This window comes from Apium graveolens, chromosome 1 (assembly GCF_009905375.1).
Source record: "Apium graveolens cultivar Ventura chromosome 1, ASM990537v1, whole genome shotgun sequence".
Lineage (NCBI taxonomy): Eukaryota > Viridiplantae > Streptophyta > Magnoliopsida > Apiales > Apiaceae > Apium > Apium graveolens.
The window spans coordinates 188815715-188833164 of NC_133647.1; the positions used below are offsets into that span (position 1 = coordinate 188815715).

At 34.3% G+C, this 17450-nt stretch overlaps 2 protein-coding genes across 3 annotated transcripts; one reads left to right on the forward strand and one right to left on the reverse strand.

Annotated features, from left to right (window-relative positions):
- The first annotated feature begins 447 nt into the window (after window positions 1–447).
- On the forward strand, window positions 448–8613 carry LOC141673752 (homeobox-leucine zipper protein PROTODERMAL FACTOR 2-like). Of its 2 annotated transcripts, XM_074480496.1 has the most exons (14): window positions 448–569; window positions 941–1180; window positions 2242–2332; window positions 4034–4410; window positions 4717–4834; window positions 5067–5249; window positions 5401–5994; window positions 6092–6187; window positions 6281–6490; window positions 6669–6846; window positions 6955–7229; window positions 7668–7760; window positions 7866–8237; window positions 8329–8613. In XM_074480496.1, the coding sequence occupies exons 3-13, from the start codon at window positions 2315–2317 to the stop codon at window positions 8220–8222; spliced, it is 2499 nt and encodes an 832-aa protein (XP_074336597.1). In that variant the 5' UTR covers window positions 448–569; window positions 941–1180; window positions 2242–2314; the 3' UTR covers window positions 8223–8237; window positions 8329–8613. The 2 variants fall into 2 exon arrangements, with proteins under 2 accessions (XP_074336597.1, XP_074336595.1); XM_074480494.1 differs by having other exon boundaries at window positions 449–1180.
- A 1888-nt stretch (window positions 8614–10501) lies between these two features.
- LOC141673758 (heat shock protein 90-5, chloroplastic) lies at window positions 10502–16828 on the reverse strand. The gene is made up of 19 exons (XM_074480500.1): window positions 16420–16828; window positions 15571–15644; window positions 15176–15301; window positions 14993–15086; window positions 14821–14904; window positions 14583–14726; window positions 14192–14308; window positions 13727–13774; window positions 13564–13644; window positions 13339–13443; window positions 13114–13254; window positions 12786–12878; window positions 12561–12638; window positions 12234–12488; window positions 11982–12084; window positions 11696–11870; window positions 11486–11591; window positions 11000–11089; window positions 10502–10898 (listed from the first exon to the last, which is right to left on the reverse strand). The coding sequence occupies exons 1-19, from the start codon at window positions 16684–16686 to the stop codon at window positions 10689–10691; spliced, it is 2391 nt and encodes a 796-aa protein (XP_074336601.1). The 5' UTR covers window positions 16687–16828; the 3' UTR covers window positions 10502–10688.
- Window positions 16829–17450: the final 622 nt, after the last annotated feature.

Below are 17450 nucleotides of genomic sequence, written 5' to 3' on the forward strand. Positions count from 1 at the left end.
AATTGTTTAAAATTAATGACGTATTACAAACATTTCAATATTAACAGAAAATAAGCTAAAAATATAAAAAAATATATCTAAGAGAAACGGAAAGTAACGATTATTTGCAAGAAGATAGCTCTATGGTTTAGAAAATTCGTCAGAAATTCAGAGATTGAAAAGCCGAAAATGAAAAAGAAAAGATTTATGCCTAATACAAAGAAGAAGAGTTAGTACGAAAATTAGTGTACGTACATGCAAATAGAGAAAATAAATAACGGTACATATATTATACATAAACGCGAACATTTCTATTAACACATTAAAATTTATAATAGAATTTTTTTAGGGGAAACATATTGCCGGCCCATGCGTAGTGGGCAAGCATACGCAAGTATTGATTTAAAATCAAACCGCAATTATATTATTAATTTAATTTTTACTTGTTTTAATTAATAGTTGGCTATGTTTTTTAAGGAAATGCGCTGTTCCCTAGTTTTGTTTGCGGAGGCTTCGATACCAAAGCAGAAGAAAATGTCTTAACTGAAGTGACGCTTTCTTCTCCCGATCCTCCACCAGCTTCGCCCCCGGTTCGATTTTGTCCGTTTTTTTCCAGTTTCGATTTTTGTTCGATTTTGCTCGTCGCTGCTCTACACACTTCAGATCAACACATAACTTTAAACTATTTTACGTGAGTTGAACTAATAGAATAACATCTAGTAGTTCAATTCCAGATAGCAGCTAATTACATAATCCCCAACAACTAAACATACTGTAATCACGTATTATTATTATTGCATTACAAGCCACCAAAATCAGTTGAGGTATTTGATCAAATGCCTCAGGTGTTTGATCAAATGCCTCAGAAGTGTGTGTAGAGTAGGGACGAGCAAAATCAAACCAAAAACCGAAATCGAAACTGAAAAAACCCGGTTATAATCAGGTCTGTTTATTGTTTAAGGAAATCATGCCGCTTGGCTATTTGTTGGAGGGTAATTGGAGGAGCAGTATAAAGGATAAAATTATGTTGCTGCTTTACAAGATGAGTTGCTTGCTTCCCAAGTTGCTTAGAGTGAAAGCTTATACGTATTGCCACCGAGCTCTGTACAGCTTCAAAGAGTCTTAAGAAATGACTCTGAAATGAGAGAAGGATTCGAAAGTATGTAGAGGCTGGACTTAAATGCTATACAGTTATTACGAGGCAAGTCTACTACTTTCTCTTCTCGTATATTAGTGGTAGTGTCTACTTCTTTAATATGCAGTTACTACTATGTTTCTTTGTCTAATCTCGTTCGAGTAATTTCAAATTATTTATGTTAGTTTTGGTAATTGTTGGCCTTGAAGAATTTCATTTGCATAGTTCAGTTAGTTTAAATTATTTATTTGATGTGGAATTTTATGAAATGATCTCATATTATGATAGTTGACGCAAATCCCAGGGTGTTAATCCTTTATAACGTCTTTGGTAAAGAAATTTATCTTTATTACCCGTGAAGTTAATTATTGTTTGATTTTTGTTCAGGCTTCTTTTATTCCTTTCATATGAGTCTTTCTCATTTATTTAGCTAGTACTCCCTTTAAGTGTATGTGTTGTTCAGTTGTGGAATAATGCTTGTAATTATTCTATTGGACTTCGTGGCTGGGGTGTTATTTGCCTTCGTGGCTGAAGTATAACTGTTGGCCTTTATGGTTGGAGTAACAAATAGGCCTTCGTGGCTAGAGTATTTTATTGCCCTTGTGGCTGATTACCTGTAGTGAATTTATTGATAATGTTTCACTTAAACATATCTATCGGATTTGATGTTCTTTTGGTCAGTATTTCTTATTGTCTCGTGGAATGAAAAAATTAATTTTACTATTAATTCAGTCCTTTAATAATTTTCTTTGTCATTACACTATCTCTTTGTTTCTAGAATAAAAAATATGCAATATATGTTGGAGGTTGGACTATTTCATTGGGGTTCCTCATCAAGAAATACGGATGGTGAAAATTTTATTTTTTCCTATGCAAATTCTTATTATGGACAAAATGCAAAATTGAGAGATTTTTAGTAGTTACGTCAGTAATTATTATGTCTTAAATTGAATTCCAGGTGGGTTGCAAATACACACAGTTGCTAGTTCATTTCTTTCAGGGAGTATTTAATGTCTTACTTTTAGTTTATTAGAAATTAATTTATTGTTTCAACTTAGTATTCTTGTTGAGCATTAGTATGCTCACGCTTGTGAATTGTTATATTTATCGAATTATCGTTGAAGCAGGAGGAGGGTATAAGATCAAGGTCAATCAAAAAGGAAGGATGCTGGTTTGAGATAAGTAATAGAAAATCACTTCATGAATCTGATCTGGCAGGTTAGTATTATACTGTTAAATTTATGTGCAGTATTTAACCTGTTAATGTCGGAGTCGAGTATAATGTAACAACTTAGGTTCCTAAAGAAAGTTTGGGTCTTGGGATGTTACAACTATGGTGGTGAAGGGAACGCTGGTGAAGGGGATGCTGGTGAAAAAGACAATGATTGTACAACGATGAGTAGTTGTGAATTTTGTTAATAGCCCTTCGATCATGAACATTTTGATTAAGTGTTTTGAACTTTTTAATTAGTAGTTGTTTTATGAAAATTTTGAGTTGCTCGTTGTGAACACTTGGATTATGTTAATTAGCAACAAGATATCGCAATCTTGCTTTTATCAATTTGATGGTTTATTTTTGTCGTTTGGATTAGATTTATTTTCTGTTTTTAGCAGTAATTGTTGTGTATTTGGGTGAATTGGATTGCATTTGATTTAGTTTGTATGCAACACAATAGGACGCAACTAATTTTCTTAAAAAGTTGCAGGTATCAACCAACTATTGCTTTAAATCCGACTGATATTGACCATTTACAAACCCAGAAAAATGACTATCCTCAAAGTCAAATCGGCAGTTCACATAACCCGACCTCATTCATCAAAAAGGCAATCGATTTAAGGTTGTGTTAGTTTAAAAACCCCCAAATGATCGCAGGTAACAATCGGATTGATTTAAATCCGGTTATTACAATGGTAAGGTTTAAGTGAGGGCAGTCTGCTTTATTGATCGGTAATCGTGGTGTGAAAGTGACACGTGGATCTGGTAACACCTCATTATAGTGGGTCTACCTCATCACCACTTCCCCAGCCACGTATTGTAACACGTGGATTTGCGTGGTTGACGGTCAACGCCATTTTCGGACATTTTGATTATCTTTCCATTACCTACAGTTTTTTTTTCCAGAATTGACTCTGTTTCTTGTAATATATCTTGTATTTTATATGAAAAATAATTTGATCTCTAGAACACCTCACGTCATCCTCACACACTATTTTCACATATATACTGAGAAATGATTTAATTTTTTGAAATACCTTACCATACCGCCATTCTCTTGTCCAAACACATTATTCTTACTAAATATTAGCGGCATTCCTACGCAAGCACAATATTCTCACTATCAAATAGTATCTCAAATAATTGTATATTCTTCCCATCAAAATAATATCACAAAAAAATATTATATTCTGATTCTAGAAAATTCTTACCCTCAATTTTCTGTATATAAAAGAGTGCGGCCATCGCAGTCTTCTGTACTCTATTTCAGCCTTCAACATTCTAGCACCTTTGCTCTTCACAAAAGCTGTTTTCTTTCTCGTGTACAAGTTTAGAATTTTTGTTCTTCTAAGGTATATATTATATATCATATATCATATATCAGTTTACAATCCAATTATCTGCATAGCAGTGCAGTTCTTCACTTTTGATGTTAAAGTTTGATATATTTCAATTTTTATCTATCATGTTTTATTTTACTTTGTGTTTTATATATTTGTAAAAGAATTTATAAGTTTTGTTATTCATTTGTTTTGGTAGAATTAAAATGAAAAATTCATTCAGAAGAGATTTGGAATGAGGCAATTTGCTGACCAAGAATGATTTTTTAACTTTATCATTTTTTATGAGCTTAATACAGCTGAAAAAAGACATAGTTCTTGCTAGTTATATGTGTTTATATGTTTATGTTGTGGCATGGACAGATTGAAATGGCGCAAAACAATGCGGTAAATGGAATACAACAGGAAGCAGGCCTAAGAGGAGTAGCTGCTTGTGCTGGTGGTGACCCAAGTGGAGTTGCTCCTGGTGGTGGCCCCAGCGCAATTGCTACTGCTTTTCCTGCTGCTGGTGGCCCAAGCGGAATTGTTGCTGGTGCTGGTGGTCACCGAAGTGGAGTTGCTGCTGTTTTTGGTGCTGGCGTTGACCCAAGCGAATTTTCTGGCAGTGTTGGCAGAAGTGCATATGCTGCTGGTGGCTCAAGCGGAGTAGCTTCTGGTGGTGCTGGCCCAGCCACAGAGTCTGCTAGAGGAAAGAGGAGGAACCATCGCCACAGTCAGCAGCAAATCAATGCAATGGAAGCGTAAGACACCCCTGCTCTACAAATATGTGAAAGTTATGCAATATAGAATGCATAGTCATGTTTTGATCCGCTACAAATTAGTTATATGCACCACATCAAAAATTAGATTAATTGGTTTATTTACTCATGGTCGTATTAATATATCATATGTAGAAAGACCGAGAGACAGAGAGACAAATTGATATCTAGTGCATTTGGGGAATATCATGTTGTCAGACTATGTCAAATTCGGTTCATTTTGTCATGTCTTGCATTTTATTTGTTTTCATTTTTCATTCTCTTGATAAAGTATTTTTATAAATCTAGGTACTTCAAAAACAATCCACACCCTAATGAGTTGCAAAGAAACGAGCTTGCTATGAGTTTACAGATGGACCCTACTCAAGTCAAGTGTTGGTTTCAGAACAAACGCACTCAAGTAAAGGTACTTAATTAACTGTATATTTCCTTCTAATGTTGCTGTTTTTTCCCATTTTATGTACAATGTGCCTTGATTTTTGTATATATGTTGATATTGATAAGATAATTTAGCCGCCTCTTCTTTACGTTGTTGCTTGTATGCCTCGAATCTCGGACCTATCTTATAAGTCAACTTATTTTATAAGTTACATATAACAATTTAACTCACAACAGATTCACCTTTCAATTTTTTCTAGAGCCAACGTGAAATAGAGGAAAACGATGCTCTCCAAACCGAGAACGATGCTCTTCGAGCTCGAAAACAACAATTAATCGAAGCTCTAAGAAAAAACACATGTCCGCAATGTAGTGTTGACAATTCTCGACAACCAATGGAAAGGAATAACTTGAGGTTGGAAAATAGCCAATTAAGAAAAGAGGTATGATTAACGTAATTTCGCCAATTAATAATTCTAAGCTCATTAACTTCCATCTTCAGCTTGTAGTTTTGTTGTTTGGCTATATTGTGCTCACTGAATTTTTCTTCTTTGTCTCTTCTTAAAATAATAATATGATTTTATAATTTTATAGGTGGAGTTGCTTAAATCAACGATTGTCGGGTTCACATCTGGTCAGAATCTACAAAACCGCCCCTTAACGTTTCAGGATCGAAGAAACCTCCCAATAATATCTCAGAATCATCAAGAACACAATCCACAAAACTTCTCAATAGTATCTCCAAGCCCACAAAACCTCCCAATAGCTTCCCAAAGCCTTCCCATGATATCTCAAAATTCACAAAACCTCCCCGTGATATCTGAGACAGGCAATGCAAATACTTACCCGGTTGATCTAGATCCAGCGTATGCAAATACTAGTATGATTAGTTTCCGGGATGGAATCCAATCAATGAATGTGCCGACTTCACATGAGTTTAACAAATCCTTAAAGGAACTTGTAGTTTTAGCTGCAGAGGAGTTAAAGGTGTTGTCGATGTCTGCAAAACCGGTGTGGATTTCTAGCAGTGCGGATGGCGCGACTGGCGTGCTAAATGAAGCGGAATACCTCTCAACATTTCATGATAATTTTGGCGCCGCAAGATTAGGCTATATATGTGAAGCCTCACGCCACATAGATAGGGTCCTAATGAGCCCCTCACAATTGCTCAATATTCTAATGAATGTGGTAAGTATATTTTTTCTTTTAATCTAGTATCAATTTAACTATTCATATATAATCTCTAATACTAATTTCTCAACTTCTCTTGTTTTGTTCCTATTAGAATGAATGGGCATTCACATTTTCTGATATTGTCTCAAAAGCTATGACACTGTATCTACCAAGTGAAGGAATGAACCATAACGCAGCTCTACAAGTGGTACTTACTAGCACATAAGTACTTGTGATCTAATTAGTACATGCGACTATATATTAATTAATAATGAATTATGCATGCATTTCTAAATTTCAGATGGCAGCTGAATATTATATTCCTACACCACTAGTCCCTAATCGACGTGCTTATTTCGCCCGATATTGTACACAACATTGTGAGGGGGTGTGGGCAGTTGTTGATGTTTCAGTAGATAGAATACGCCATACTCCGGAACGCGTGACCATGACCTGCCAGAAAAGGCCATCAGGTTGTCTGATTCAAAGAATGTCTGATGGAACCTCAAAGGTGAGAGAATACAACACTTTTTGTATTATGCATCAAAAAATCTTATTAGGTTACCTAGCTATAAATGATATGTATACAGCTCAAACTAGTTACGTACTACTTGAACATATTTTTTTTGCTAAATATACTACTTAATCATTTAACTGTAATATAACTAATTATTGTTTTGATTTTCTAGATTACATGGATCGAGCATGTATATGTGGACTACACTGGTGTTGGCACAATTTACAAACGTCTATTACGTTCTGGTCTAGGATTCGGAGCCAAGCGATGGGTTTCAATTCTAAAGAGACAGTGTCAACTTATTGTGTCAGCCAATGTTCCATCAAGTACTCATGGCTTCAACAATCAAGGTCAGTAAATTTAATTTTGAATAGTGCAAGTAACTTTAATGTTGAAATACCCTACGAGCTGTTTATTATGTCTCTTAGTGTTCTCAATGAAACTATGGTCTTTTACAGTGATGTTAAGTCCAGAAGGGAGAAGAGGAATATTGATGTTGTCTAAGAGAATGGTGAACTACTTTATTTCTGGTATAATTAGTGGTCTAAGGAGTGGTAGATGGACTGAAGTGCACGGAAATTTCGGTGATGATATTAGGCTGATGAGTGCAAGGGCTGTCGATGATCCTGGCCTACCAAGTGGTACTTTGCTTAGTGTTACTACCTCGTTTGCGCTGTCAATTGCACCAAACATGGTGTTCAATTTCTTGCGTGATCACAAATATCGAAAGGAGGTATGCCCACAGCTTCTTCTTAATCATCACATGTTTATACAGTTTATTAATTGGATGAAACTTTTGGTAGCAATATGCATTTATAGGACTAGTATAATTATTTTAACTTGCATATCTCTATATAATTTGATTTAGATATATTCCAACCACGTTTATAAGCTCTTTTTTTGGTTTTATATCATGACATATATAGATCTAATATGCTTAAGTTGGTGATTATAACTGCACTTCATTATATAAAAGACTGCAGTCTGCAAAGCAAAAACATTCTTTTGAATACCATCAAATTTTTAGGGACTTACTATCGGCCTCCAATATATAGTAATCAAGATGCATATTTACATGTACTTCATAAGTTGTCATCCATCAACACGAGTCTTGTTGAATGTGAAAGATTGTCACCATTGATTATCTTGTTGTATATATGATGATCAACAGTGGGACATTTGTGCCAACGGGATTGAATATGAACCTGTATGCCGCATTTCCTATGGTGAGGAAGCCAACAACTGCATTTCAATTCATAAAGTGGTAAGTATATATAAATATATATATGCACATGTCTCTTTCTTATGTGTTCCATTATTAGCATAAAACAGAAAAGAGTGATTATAACTGATTATCAAAAAATTGTAGATGAGGAGGGGGGGAGAAATGCTAGAGCTCCAAGAAAGTTGGAGTGATCCGGTAGCATCCCACATTGTATTTGCCTCCACTGAAAATAGGACTATAAATGCTATCCTAGGTGGGGGTGATCCAAATGGTCTACCACTTATGCCATTTGGATTCATAATACTTCCAGATGGTCCTTCATCTCGCATAAATGGCTCAAGTGGAACTCTCTTGACCGTGTCCTTCCAGATACTAATGAGTAAATCTCCAACGGCGGACATAGATTCTGTAGCTACTGCCAAAGTAACCAAATTTCTCAGATGCCAATGCGAAAAAATCAAGCATGCATTGGGTGCAGTTGGCCCAAAAATCTTGAATTGAATATGTTTAAATAAGGTACAAATCTTTTTTCCATGTATGTTCAGTATCTTGCATCAGTATTCTCTAAGAATCGAAATTAATCATGGAATTTTATTTGCTCTTGCAGGCTGCAGCTGTTCTGAAGAAGGCATGCTTAATACAGAAGAAGTTGCTAATAACAAAGATATGTACTTTGGTTGGAACATTCATATCTATTGGAAGCCCAGTGGATACTCTTTTTTGGTTGGTGTAGAGGCGGAAGGTTCAAGTTCTGGAATTCATAGATTTATCACCATTGAGCTAGACAGTATTATCCGTTGTATTATTCTTGTTCAACCGAGACTAGTTTTTTCACCAGTTTCGGAATTTGGATTTGGATTTGAATTAATTATTGAAATTACATTTTGCTTGATTTTTGGTTTATCTCATTTCACATTACACCTGTGTTTCATATTAACCTCTGGCCGTAATTTTGAAAAATTCCGATTTTCGGTCCGGGCTTAGACCTCCGTGCAGCCTTAGTCATAACTGACAAAAAAAGGTCAAAAAGTCACTTGGACTTGGTAGGTAATTATGAGATCATCGAAATTTTCTATCTAATCAAAAGAAATGCAAGCGCATCTCAAACAAATAAGTACGTCTGAAAATATTTTAATTGTGACCCCCCCCCCCCCTGTTTTATCTGTTTATAATGTAACACCTATCTCTAGTATTGGAATAGTTATAATATAGACATATAGAATGAATTATTCTACATATTCTAATAAGATCCTTTAGACCTCTACATATTTCAGAAGTGAGGTCTAATTCAAATAATCCTGGATCTCAGCAAAATACAATTCAGATTGTTGTAAATTGTAAGCCATTGATTGCAACAAATTATCACTGAGATTTGGGGTTCATAAGGTCTGTCTTGAGTTATTGGTAGGGTTATGGAGAAAATCCTAGCCACTATCAGAAGAAGTTTATGTCTAGTTTTTTTTTATTTGAATATTTTGTTAGTAAAGTCTAGAGAGATAACTTGAAAGTTTGGTGAAAGCTGGCAAGATTTTCCTGAAAATAGAAGTGACCAAGGTTGCAAGGGGTTTTATTTAACAGTATATAGCGAGTCTTACATATTTGAATTTTATAAAAAAAAATTAACAATTCTGGAGGGGAAATGAAATTAGAAGATTTCACCAACATTGTAAACTTTGGATATATATGTCCAAAACTAGTCATTTTATTATGTAGAGATGAAGCTAGGTGCTTAAAACAAAACCCAATCAAGCTTGGGCTAGGATGTTAAGCCTTCAAACAAAGTGGTTGACTGTCACAGTGCAATAACAGCAGGTGCCATCTGCTGCATATTATGGTTAGTTCATGTTTCTGTTGCAAACTTTATGTTTCTTGCATTCTTGTGGAGCTTAAACTGATCTTGCATGTTCATAGGACTTCTAACTTAAGATAGTAGAGATAGGCAGGTAGCCCAGTGATTGCCATAAGTTTATAGAGTTAATTGCATTTTGTAACCTCTATATTTCATTCAATAATAAAATTATATATTTACTTTCAAAAATACAGTTTACGACCCCTAACTTTCGACATCAAATACAATATGCATCATTTTAACCATTTTATTAAAAATATTTATATTTTGAAGGGTAAAATTGAAATTCAGCAAAGTATTTAAATAATAATTTTATATGTTTTAAATTAAACTAAAAGTTAGAATTTCAAATTATAAAATAATATTAATATCAATTATTTTATATTTTACTCGGTATACTTTTTAAAATTTTAAAATATAAATATATTTAAAAACTTTATGATTATATATAAAAACATATATTTTTCTTGATAAATATTTTTTAAGTATTTAGTATTATGATTAATTTAGAGTATTACTAATGGAAAATAGCTACTCTTTGATTTTTTTACTTACTGCTATAAAATATAATTCTATAATTTATTTTTAGAATTTTCTTTTTCTGTATAAAAATTTAAATATTATATTTTTATTTAAAAGAAAAAACATTTAAAATTATTTAGGTATCCATATTTTACAAAAATTTTAAAATGCGTAATGCAAAGAATCCAGTGAGACGAAAGGGATATAATTTTTTTCATGTAACATATGCATTAAAATAAATATTTTTATTGATTTAAAATTTTGGTTATTAATATTAACATCTCAATTTTAATTTTATAACCGGAAGGATACATATTGAAGTTAATATTCAAAGTTAAAAGTTGCAAACTGTGTTTTACAAAATAATTATACTATTTTGATTTTAAATGAAAGGTGGGGTTGTAAAGTTAAATTAACTCTAAGTTTATAGAATTGAAGCTCATTGTAGACTTGAGGTATATAAATAGATTCCGCAGTGAAAAGAAGTTTTAAGATTACACGAATAGATCAGCAAAAATGTTCTTTCTCCTACTAAAATATTGCCGCTGCATTTCCTTCTTTGTAGGGTCAATATTCATGGACTTGATATCCTAAATCTAAGAACTCCATGGATCAGCCTCAGCTCTAACTTCTGATGGTTCTACAACTTCAGTTTCAGCAGTATCAACAGAGCTATCATCTGATCCTGTAGAATTATCTTCCGATACTGCTTCTGATTCACCATCTTCCAATCTGCCCCACCTACCTCCGAGGGCAATGGCCATCATTTCGTATATCTTGTTTCCCAGTTCAGCGGGACTGTCAGGCTACATGAGTAACAGAGAAAGATAAGGATTAGACACCAGACACCCATGCTAGCAAATCTGTGTTTAATTGTAGAAAACGAGGAAATGTTTAGAGCTCTTACAGAGAATCCGCTGGAGATCAGTGCTGTATCATATAGAAGGTCAACAGCTCTGATGGCTTCCGTGCTATCAGGTGAATTCTTACATGCAGCCTGCAAATGTTGATGTCTTAACCCAGTAAGCCACTAGAATTACCATGGATCTAAACATTGCAACATAAAAACAAAACTCTCTCCTCCCGGCAGTAGGAGGTTGACGGTTCAATTATCATTCGATGCATTTGAGCACGAGGATATAAATTTCTGTAGTTAACCCCGCCCCCCCCCCACCCCACCCCACCCCACCCCAAAAAAAAACTGAATATGTTTTATTACCTATACCCTATTAGGCCCTAAAGTTAACAAAATCAGGGGGACTCTTTTTCAGGATGAGGGATTATTGTGGAATCACAATTTCAATTTTACATGTTAGCCATATTTTTGCAGACATGTGTTTGAAAGAAATACATCGTTTTTGCGATGACCTTGTACACAGTAGCTGGTACTTACATTCAGGTCCTTGATGATTGGATGATCAGGGTTAACTTCCAGTATCCTTCTTCCCCTCATGAACTCCAAGCTTGAAGTGTCTCCAAGAGTCTGAGCTTTCATTAACCTAAGTCGACCAAAAATAATTTTATTTTGAGGAAAATTTTATAAGTGTAAATGACTACACTCGAGGCCAGCGCTATGTATGTAATAATAAAGAAGCCAACAAACCTCTCCATGTTTGCGGACCAGCCAAACTTTCCAGAAACCAGAACACATGGTGAGGAACTTAGGCGATTTGAGACTTGGACTTTGGCAACTTTATCACCAAGCTGTTGCTTTATCCAGTCACAAAGAAGATTATACTCCTGTTTAGTTTCCCTTTCTTTGACCTCGTCCTCGTCACCTGGCATAACATTAAATTGTCATGTGAAAATGATGCAATATGATCACTCTAAGGTTCAAAAAGTAAAGCTTTCGTCCACTGAATGTTTTGATGTATGATCAATATACTAACCAAGCTCCAAGTCTTCCTTGCTGATATCAACAAATTTCTTTTCCTTGTAAGTTTGTAGATTTTGGATAGCAACTTCATCAATAGGTTCAACTAGATAAAGTACCTGTGATGGAGCAGTACAGAATAAAAAGGCCGTCAGGTATCTATTGTGGAAACTAAAATCTATACTTGAACATGTACACTCTCAATTCTCATCAACTCAAAAATCCCTTTACAAACAATAGTGTATCATTCCGTGATCAGTATACATACCTCGATGTCCTTCTGCACCAGCTTCTCCAAGAAAGGAGCATTTTTGGCACTTTTTAGGCTGTCTGTTGCCAAATAATAAATTGCTTTCTGGTTCTCGCCCATGTTTTCTACATAGTCATCCAAGCTTATCAAATCCTCTTCACTTTTAGATGAGATAAATCGAAGTAGTGGTGTTATCCGTTTGTGGTTTCCAGAGTCCTCAATGCATCCTAACTTGACAAATTTACCGAAATTCTCCCAGAATTTTTTGTAATCCTGAAATATATCGAATATTCTTAGGAAAAAATTGAGGTACAAAACAAAGAAAAGAAAAGTTCTGCCACTGACCTCTTTATCCTCCTTTTCGGCAAGATCTTGCATCATGTCAAACGCTTTCCTAACAAGTCTCTTTCTCATAATTCTTACCTAAATTATATCAGCCAAAAAGATACAAAAATATTAATCATATATTTAGCATAATTATCCAATTCAGAACATATTTTTGGTGCAAAGGCAAGTAGTCAAGAAAAAAAGAGAAGAATAACAAGAAAAACAAGAACAGTTCAGCCTTACAATTCGACTTTCTTGAAGGATTTCTCGTGAAACATTAAGAGGGAGGTCATTTGAGTCCACCACACCCTTAACAAAGCTCAAGTATCTTGGGAACTGTACATAAGACATCACAGAGATAACAAGTTAAATTCTAAAGATTCCACAAACATATATACAAAATGTAGAATGACATTTTAGGACTATTCAAGAATAACAGAGTTTAAAAGACCAAAAAGTAAGTAAATCTCCTTAGAGATTGATATATTACACTGACTATGTATGCATTTACAACTATGGCATCATATCAATGTTTTTTGTTTGCAGCTTGTCATAATAATATAGTTCTCACCAACTCGCCATCAAAATCATCTGAGATAAATACACGCTTGACATAGAGACGTATATTCTTTGTTTTGGGATTTGTAATATCTTCATTATTCATGGGTGCCATTCCAGGGATATAAAGCACGCTTCTAAACTCCACCTCTCCCTACAAAGGTTATGAAAGGAAAAACTCAAACACAATTTGACATACATAAAATAGAAGTTTCAATTTTAAGAATAATATACATACCTCTGTTGTAAAGTGAGTGTATGCTAGTGGGTCCAAAAACTCACTAAAGGTCTTTTTGTAAAATTCCTGGTATTGTTCTTCCTCGACTTCCTTAGGGCTCCTCATCTGGTACATATGGAACCAAATATATGCAAAATGATTAAGTATAGAAAGACATTAATTATTAGGTATATAATAAAGTTAAGAATACCAGAACTTATTTTAGTAGATATTACTGCAACTTACCCATATAGGTTTTGTTTCATTGGCCAATTCCCAGTCCCAGTACTTCTCAGTTTTGGTCTTTTTAATCTTCTTTTTCTCTTCCTGGAAAGCAGAAGAGCACCCATTTGAATAACATATAAAACAATGGGGAAAAACCCGACCAAATTGAGATGCATATTACTACCTCTGGTTTAGCTTCCTCGCCCTCTTTTGGTTCCTCCTCCTCTTCTACCTGTCAATTTATTAAATAATAGTTAAGACCTATTTTGTAATGCACCGGACGGTGTCTGGTAAATCACTTTTGATTGGAATCTCTACCACTCTTCGAGATAAAAAACTAAAGCAAAGACCTATTCGGTAACTTAATTGCCTAAATAAGACATTGATTCAAACATAAAGATCTATAGAACATACAATGACAATTAATTTATACAACATATGCTCCACTTGTTTTTTCACACCAACCTATTTTCCAATTAAATATTGTTAATCTCTCTCCTCTTGCCCACCAAAGAAAAAAAATGACAGAGGCAGTAATGAAACATGTCTATAATAAACTGAGCAGATATGCACATATACATGCACCTACAAGTACTGTGAAGCTGGATGAGATCATTTAGATATGCATGCCATGACAAAGGGCACTCACCTCAACAGTCCTTGATTTTTCTTGCCATGTGTAGATGGGAAAGGAAACAAATTGTGAGTAGTTCTTCACCAGATTCTGAATTTTGGTTGGTTCTGTGTATTCATACTTGTCATCCGACTGCAAGTATGACATCATTGTTAGTTGCAAACTCTAAAAAAACATGCACGAAAGCTGAAACTTAATGTTCCTTCTAAAGAACCACTACAATGAAAGAAGTTACTTCATATGGTTAACCACTACAATGAAAGAAATTACTTCATATGGTTGCTGCTTTAGTACATGCATTAATATCAAAACATGCAGTATATGCTACATTAAAATAACAAAAATTGTGTAATCCCCTATATTTCTAACTCGTCACAGATTCAAAGGACAAAGAGAAGTACAATACCCTCAAATATAGCGTGATTTGTGTTCCACGACGCAACATCTTCTCAGGATCAGTTTCTTCCTTGATCACGTATTTGCTACTTTCTGCTGCTGCTTCCCAAATGTATTGCTTATCGGACTTTGGACTCTTCGTGGAGACGACTACCTAGCGACATTTAAAACATTTATTATTAGTAAGACACTGAAAGATATTTATATCGCAATTTCAGAATCATATAAGAACAGGGGCATCATTCTACCTTCTCAGCAACCAAAAATGCGGAGTAGAACCCAACACCAAATTGACCAATCAAAGCATTGTCTGCTCCAACATCTTTGTTTTCCTATAAAAGAAAGAGTAAATAGACTGTATAAATATTGAACTAAAATTTCTCTACCACTTACAGACATTTAGCTTATAATCACAATCACCTTGAGAGCACTCAAAAATTTTGAAGTACCGCTCTGAGCAATAGTTCCCAAACAATCTACAAGCTCCTCTTTGGTCATTCCAATACCAGTGTCTCTGCAACAGTAAAAAGTCTTATGTAATTTAACAACTCGTATTAATGAAATAAACATGCAGCTAAAGTCTAGAGCATTAAATTAGCTTACGTGATAGTAATGGTCCCATTGTCTGGGTCGGGCTGAATACGAATTTCTAGTTCACCAGCATCCCCAAGTAGAGACGGGTCGGTTACACTTAAGAACCTTAACTTATCTAGAGCATCACTTGCATTACTGAAACAAAAGAATAAACCAGCTCACTAATAGTACTACTGAATAGCTCACAAGAAAAAAGTACAAAAAAACTAATGTGTTGATAACAATTTAAGGCAATAATAAAACTTCAAGAGACCAACTCTGTGATACGGGGAAACTGATAGAATTGTACAAAAATATTAGAATTTATATCATCATCAGAATTGCATACCAAAACATTAGAATTTATATCAACATCATCACCTAAACCTACAGCAATATCCTACTGCAAAGTATGTACTCCTCACCTGACAAGCTCCCTAAGGAAAATCTCTTTGTTGCTGTAGAGACTGTGAACTATCAAATCAAGCAGACGAGTCACCTGCAATTAGAGTATCATTAACCAAAAGATTTCACAAAAAAACACCCTACAACCTAATTACCTAAAAAAAGATTCAATTGTTGAATTGTAGCTTTCAAAACCACTTTCCACCCTAGAAGGTAAGAAAACTGACACAATTCAATGAACCAATACATTACAGAGAACCTGGAATCTTAAAATTGCAAATAATAAGATTAAACACTACAAGGTACCCAAATCCTATCAGCGAACAACAATATGACAAAACTACATGGACACTAACAAACTTCATCATTCTTGATAGCAATCCTAAATTATAAACACCCAAGTTCCAATCTTTATTAAACCCTACAAAAAACGGTAAAATCCAGGATAAAAACCCAACTTTTTACTATAAAAACTTAAATACAACAGATGTCATCATTTTCTTGGTCAAAATCCTAAATTAAAACACCAAAGTTTTAATCTTTTTCAGGCCCCTACTAAAAACATTAACAACCCAATATAAAAACCAAATATTTCCACCAAAATCATGAAAGATAATAAATTTGACATGTTCTTGGTCACAATTTTGAACAATAAACACCCAAGATTCAATCTTTTTCAAACCTCATTAACAATTCACAATAAAAATCAAATCTTTCCACCAAAATCATCAAAAAGAACAGATTCCACCATGTTCTTGGTCACAATCCTAAACAATAAACACCCAAGATTCAATCTTTTTCAAACCCAATTAACAATACACAATAAAAATCAAATCTTTACAACAAACCACCACAAAAATCACACTAACCTCAGCTTGATACTCATGGACCTCACCATCAGAAGTCTCAGCAGCTTCTTTCTCAGCAACAGCAGCTTCACACCTCACCACAACTCCACTATCTCTCCTCTCTAATTTCCACTTCAACCCACTACAAGAAAGGCCATTCTTGAAGCCCCTTTGAGGCAAGAAACCACTTCTCAAATTCACCACTTTATTGGACCCATTTTTCACTGAAAATGAAGGGAGTGAAGCAATAGGAGAAGAAACAAGGCTTCTACTAAGCACAGGAGCCATCAAATTGAGTGCTACAAAAATACCCAAAAGAGAACAATAGATATAGATATGGTTGTGTGTATAGTTTGAGTAGGTAAAAGAGGCTGAAGTGAGAAAGATAATATAAAAACCCTTGGAGATAAAATGTGTTGAGGGGTTTAAGGAGAAAAAAATGATGGCCAAAGAGGGTTCTAGAAGTAGCAATGCAATTGGGTAAAAATGGTATTTTCATTTTAATTTTAATCTTTTTGGGTTTGGAAGTTTATGATTGGAATTGTAAGGTGTAGATTTAGCCATTTCAGCAGCTAACCATATCTTCAATTTTGTTGTTGTTTAGTGTGGGTATTTTTATTAGTGAAGATACTCAAAATTTATGTTTTAATTAGTAGTTGCAGTGATGTTAGCATTATTCACATGATTGGTGGGATGGTGTCTGTGACATCCCTGTATTGGTAGCTTACCAATTTTAAAGGGGTCTTGAGAAAATTAATCATTTTTTACTAATTCAAAATAAGAAAATTAATCTTAAATCACTAATTTCATTATAAATTAGACGAGTATAAATAATTAACAACAACAAGCTCATTCACTTGCACGCTTTAGGTTGTTGAACCAATTTTTAGTATTAACTTATTTATATCACATAGTAATTGCCAATCATATTAAGAGATTGTTTGGTTCACAATACGATATGAATTTGGAATAACAAATCAGGTTAGACTGGTATGGGGTTGAGAAATCATTCCTAATATCATGTGTTTGGTTCGGTACTGAAATGAAATATA

Coding starts and splice junctions, on each gene's coding strand:
- LOC141673752 (XM_074480496.1), top strand. Junction 4,411..4,716: donor CAAATCAATGCAATGGAAGC/GTAAGACACCCC, acceptor TTATAAATCTAG/GTACTTCAAAAACAATCCAC. Junction 4,835..5,066: donor ACAAACGCACTCAAGTAAAG/GTACTTAATTAA, acceptor AATTTTTTCTAG/AGCCAACGTGAAATAGAGGA.
- LOC141673758 (XM_074480500.1), bottom strand. CDS start 16,686: ATGGCTCCTGTGCTTAGTAGAAGCCTTGTTTCTTCTCCTATTGCTTCA. Junction 11,871..11,981: donor CAAGGAAGACTTGGAGCTTG/GTTAGTATATTG, acceptor ATGTTATGCCAG/GTGACGAGGACGAGGTCAAA. Junction 11,090..11,485: donor CAATCATCAAGGACCTGAAT/GTAAGTACCAGC, acceptor CAACATTTGCAG/GCTGCATGTAAGAATTCACC.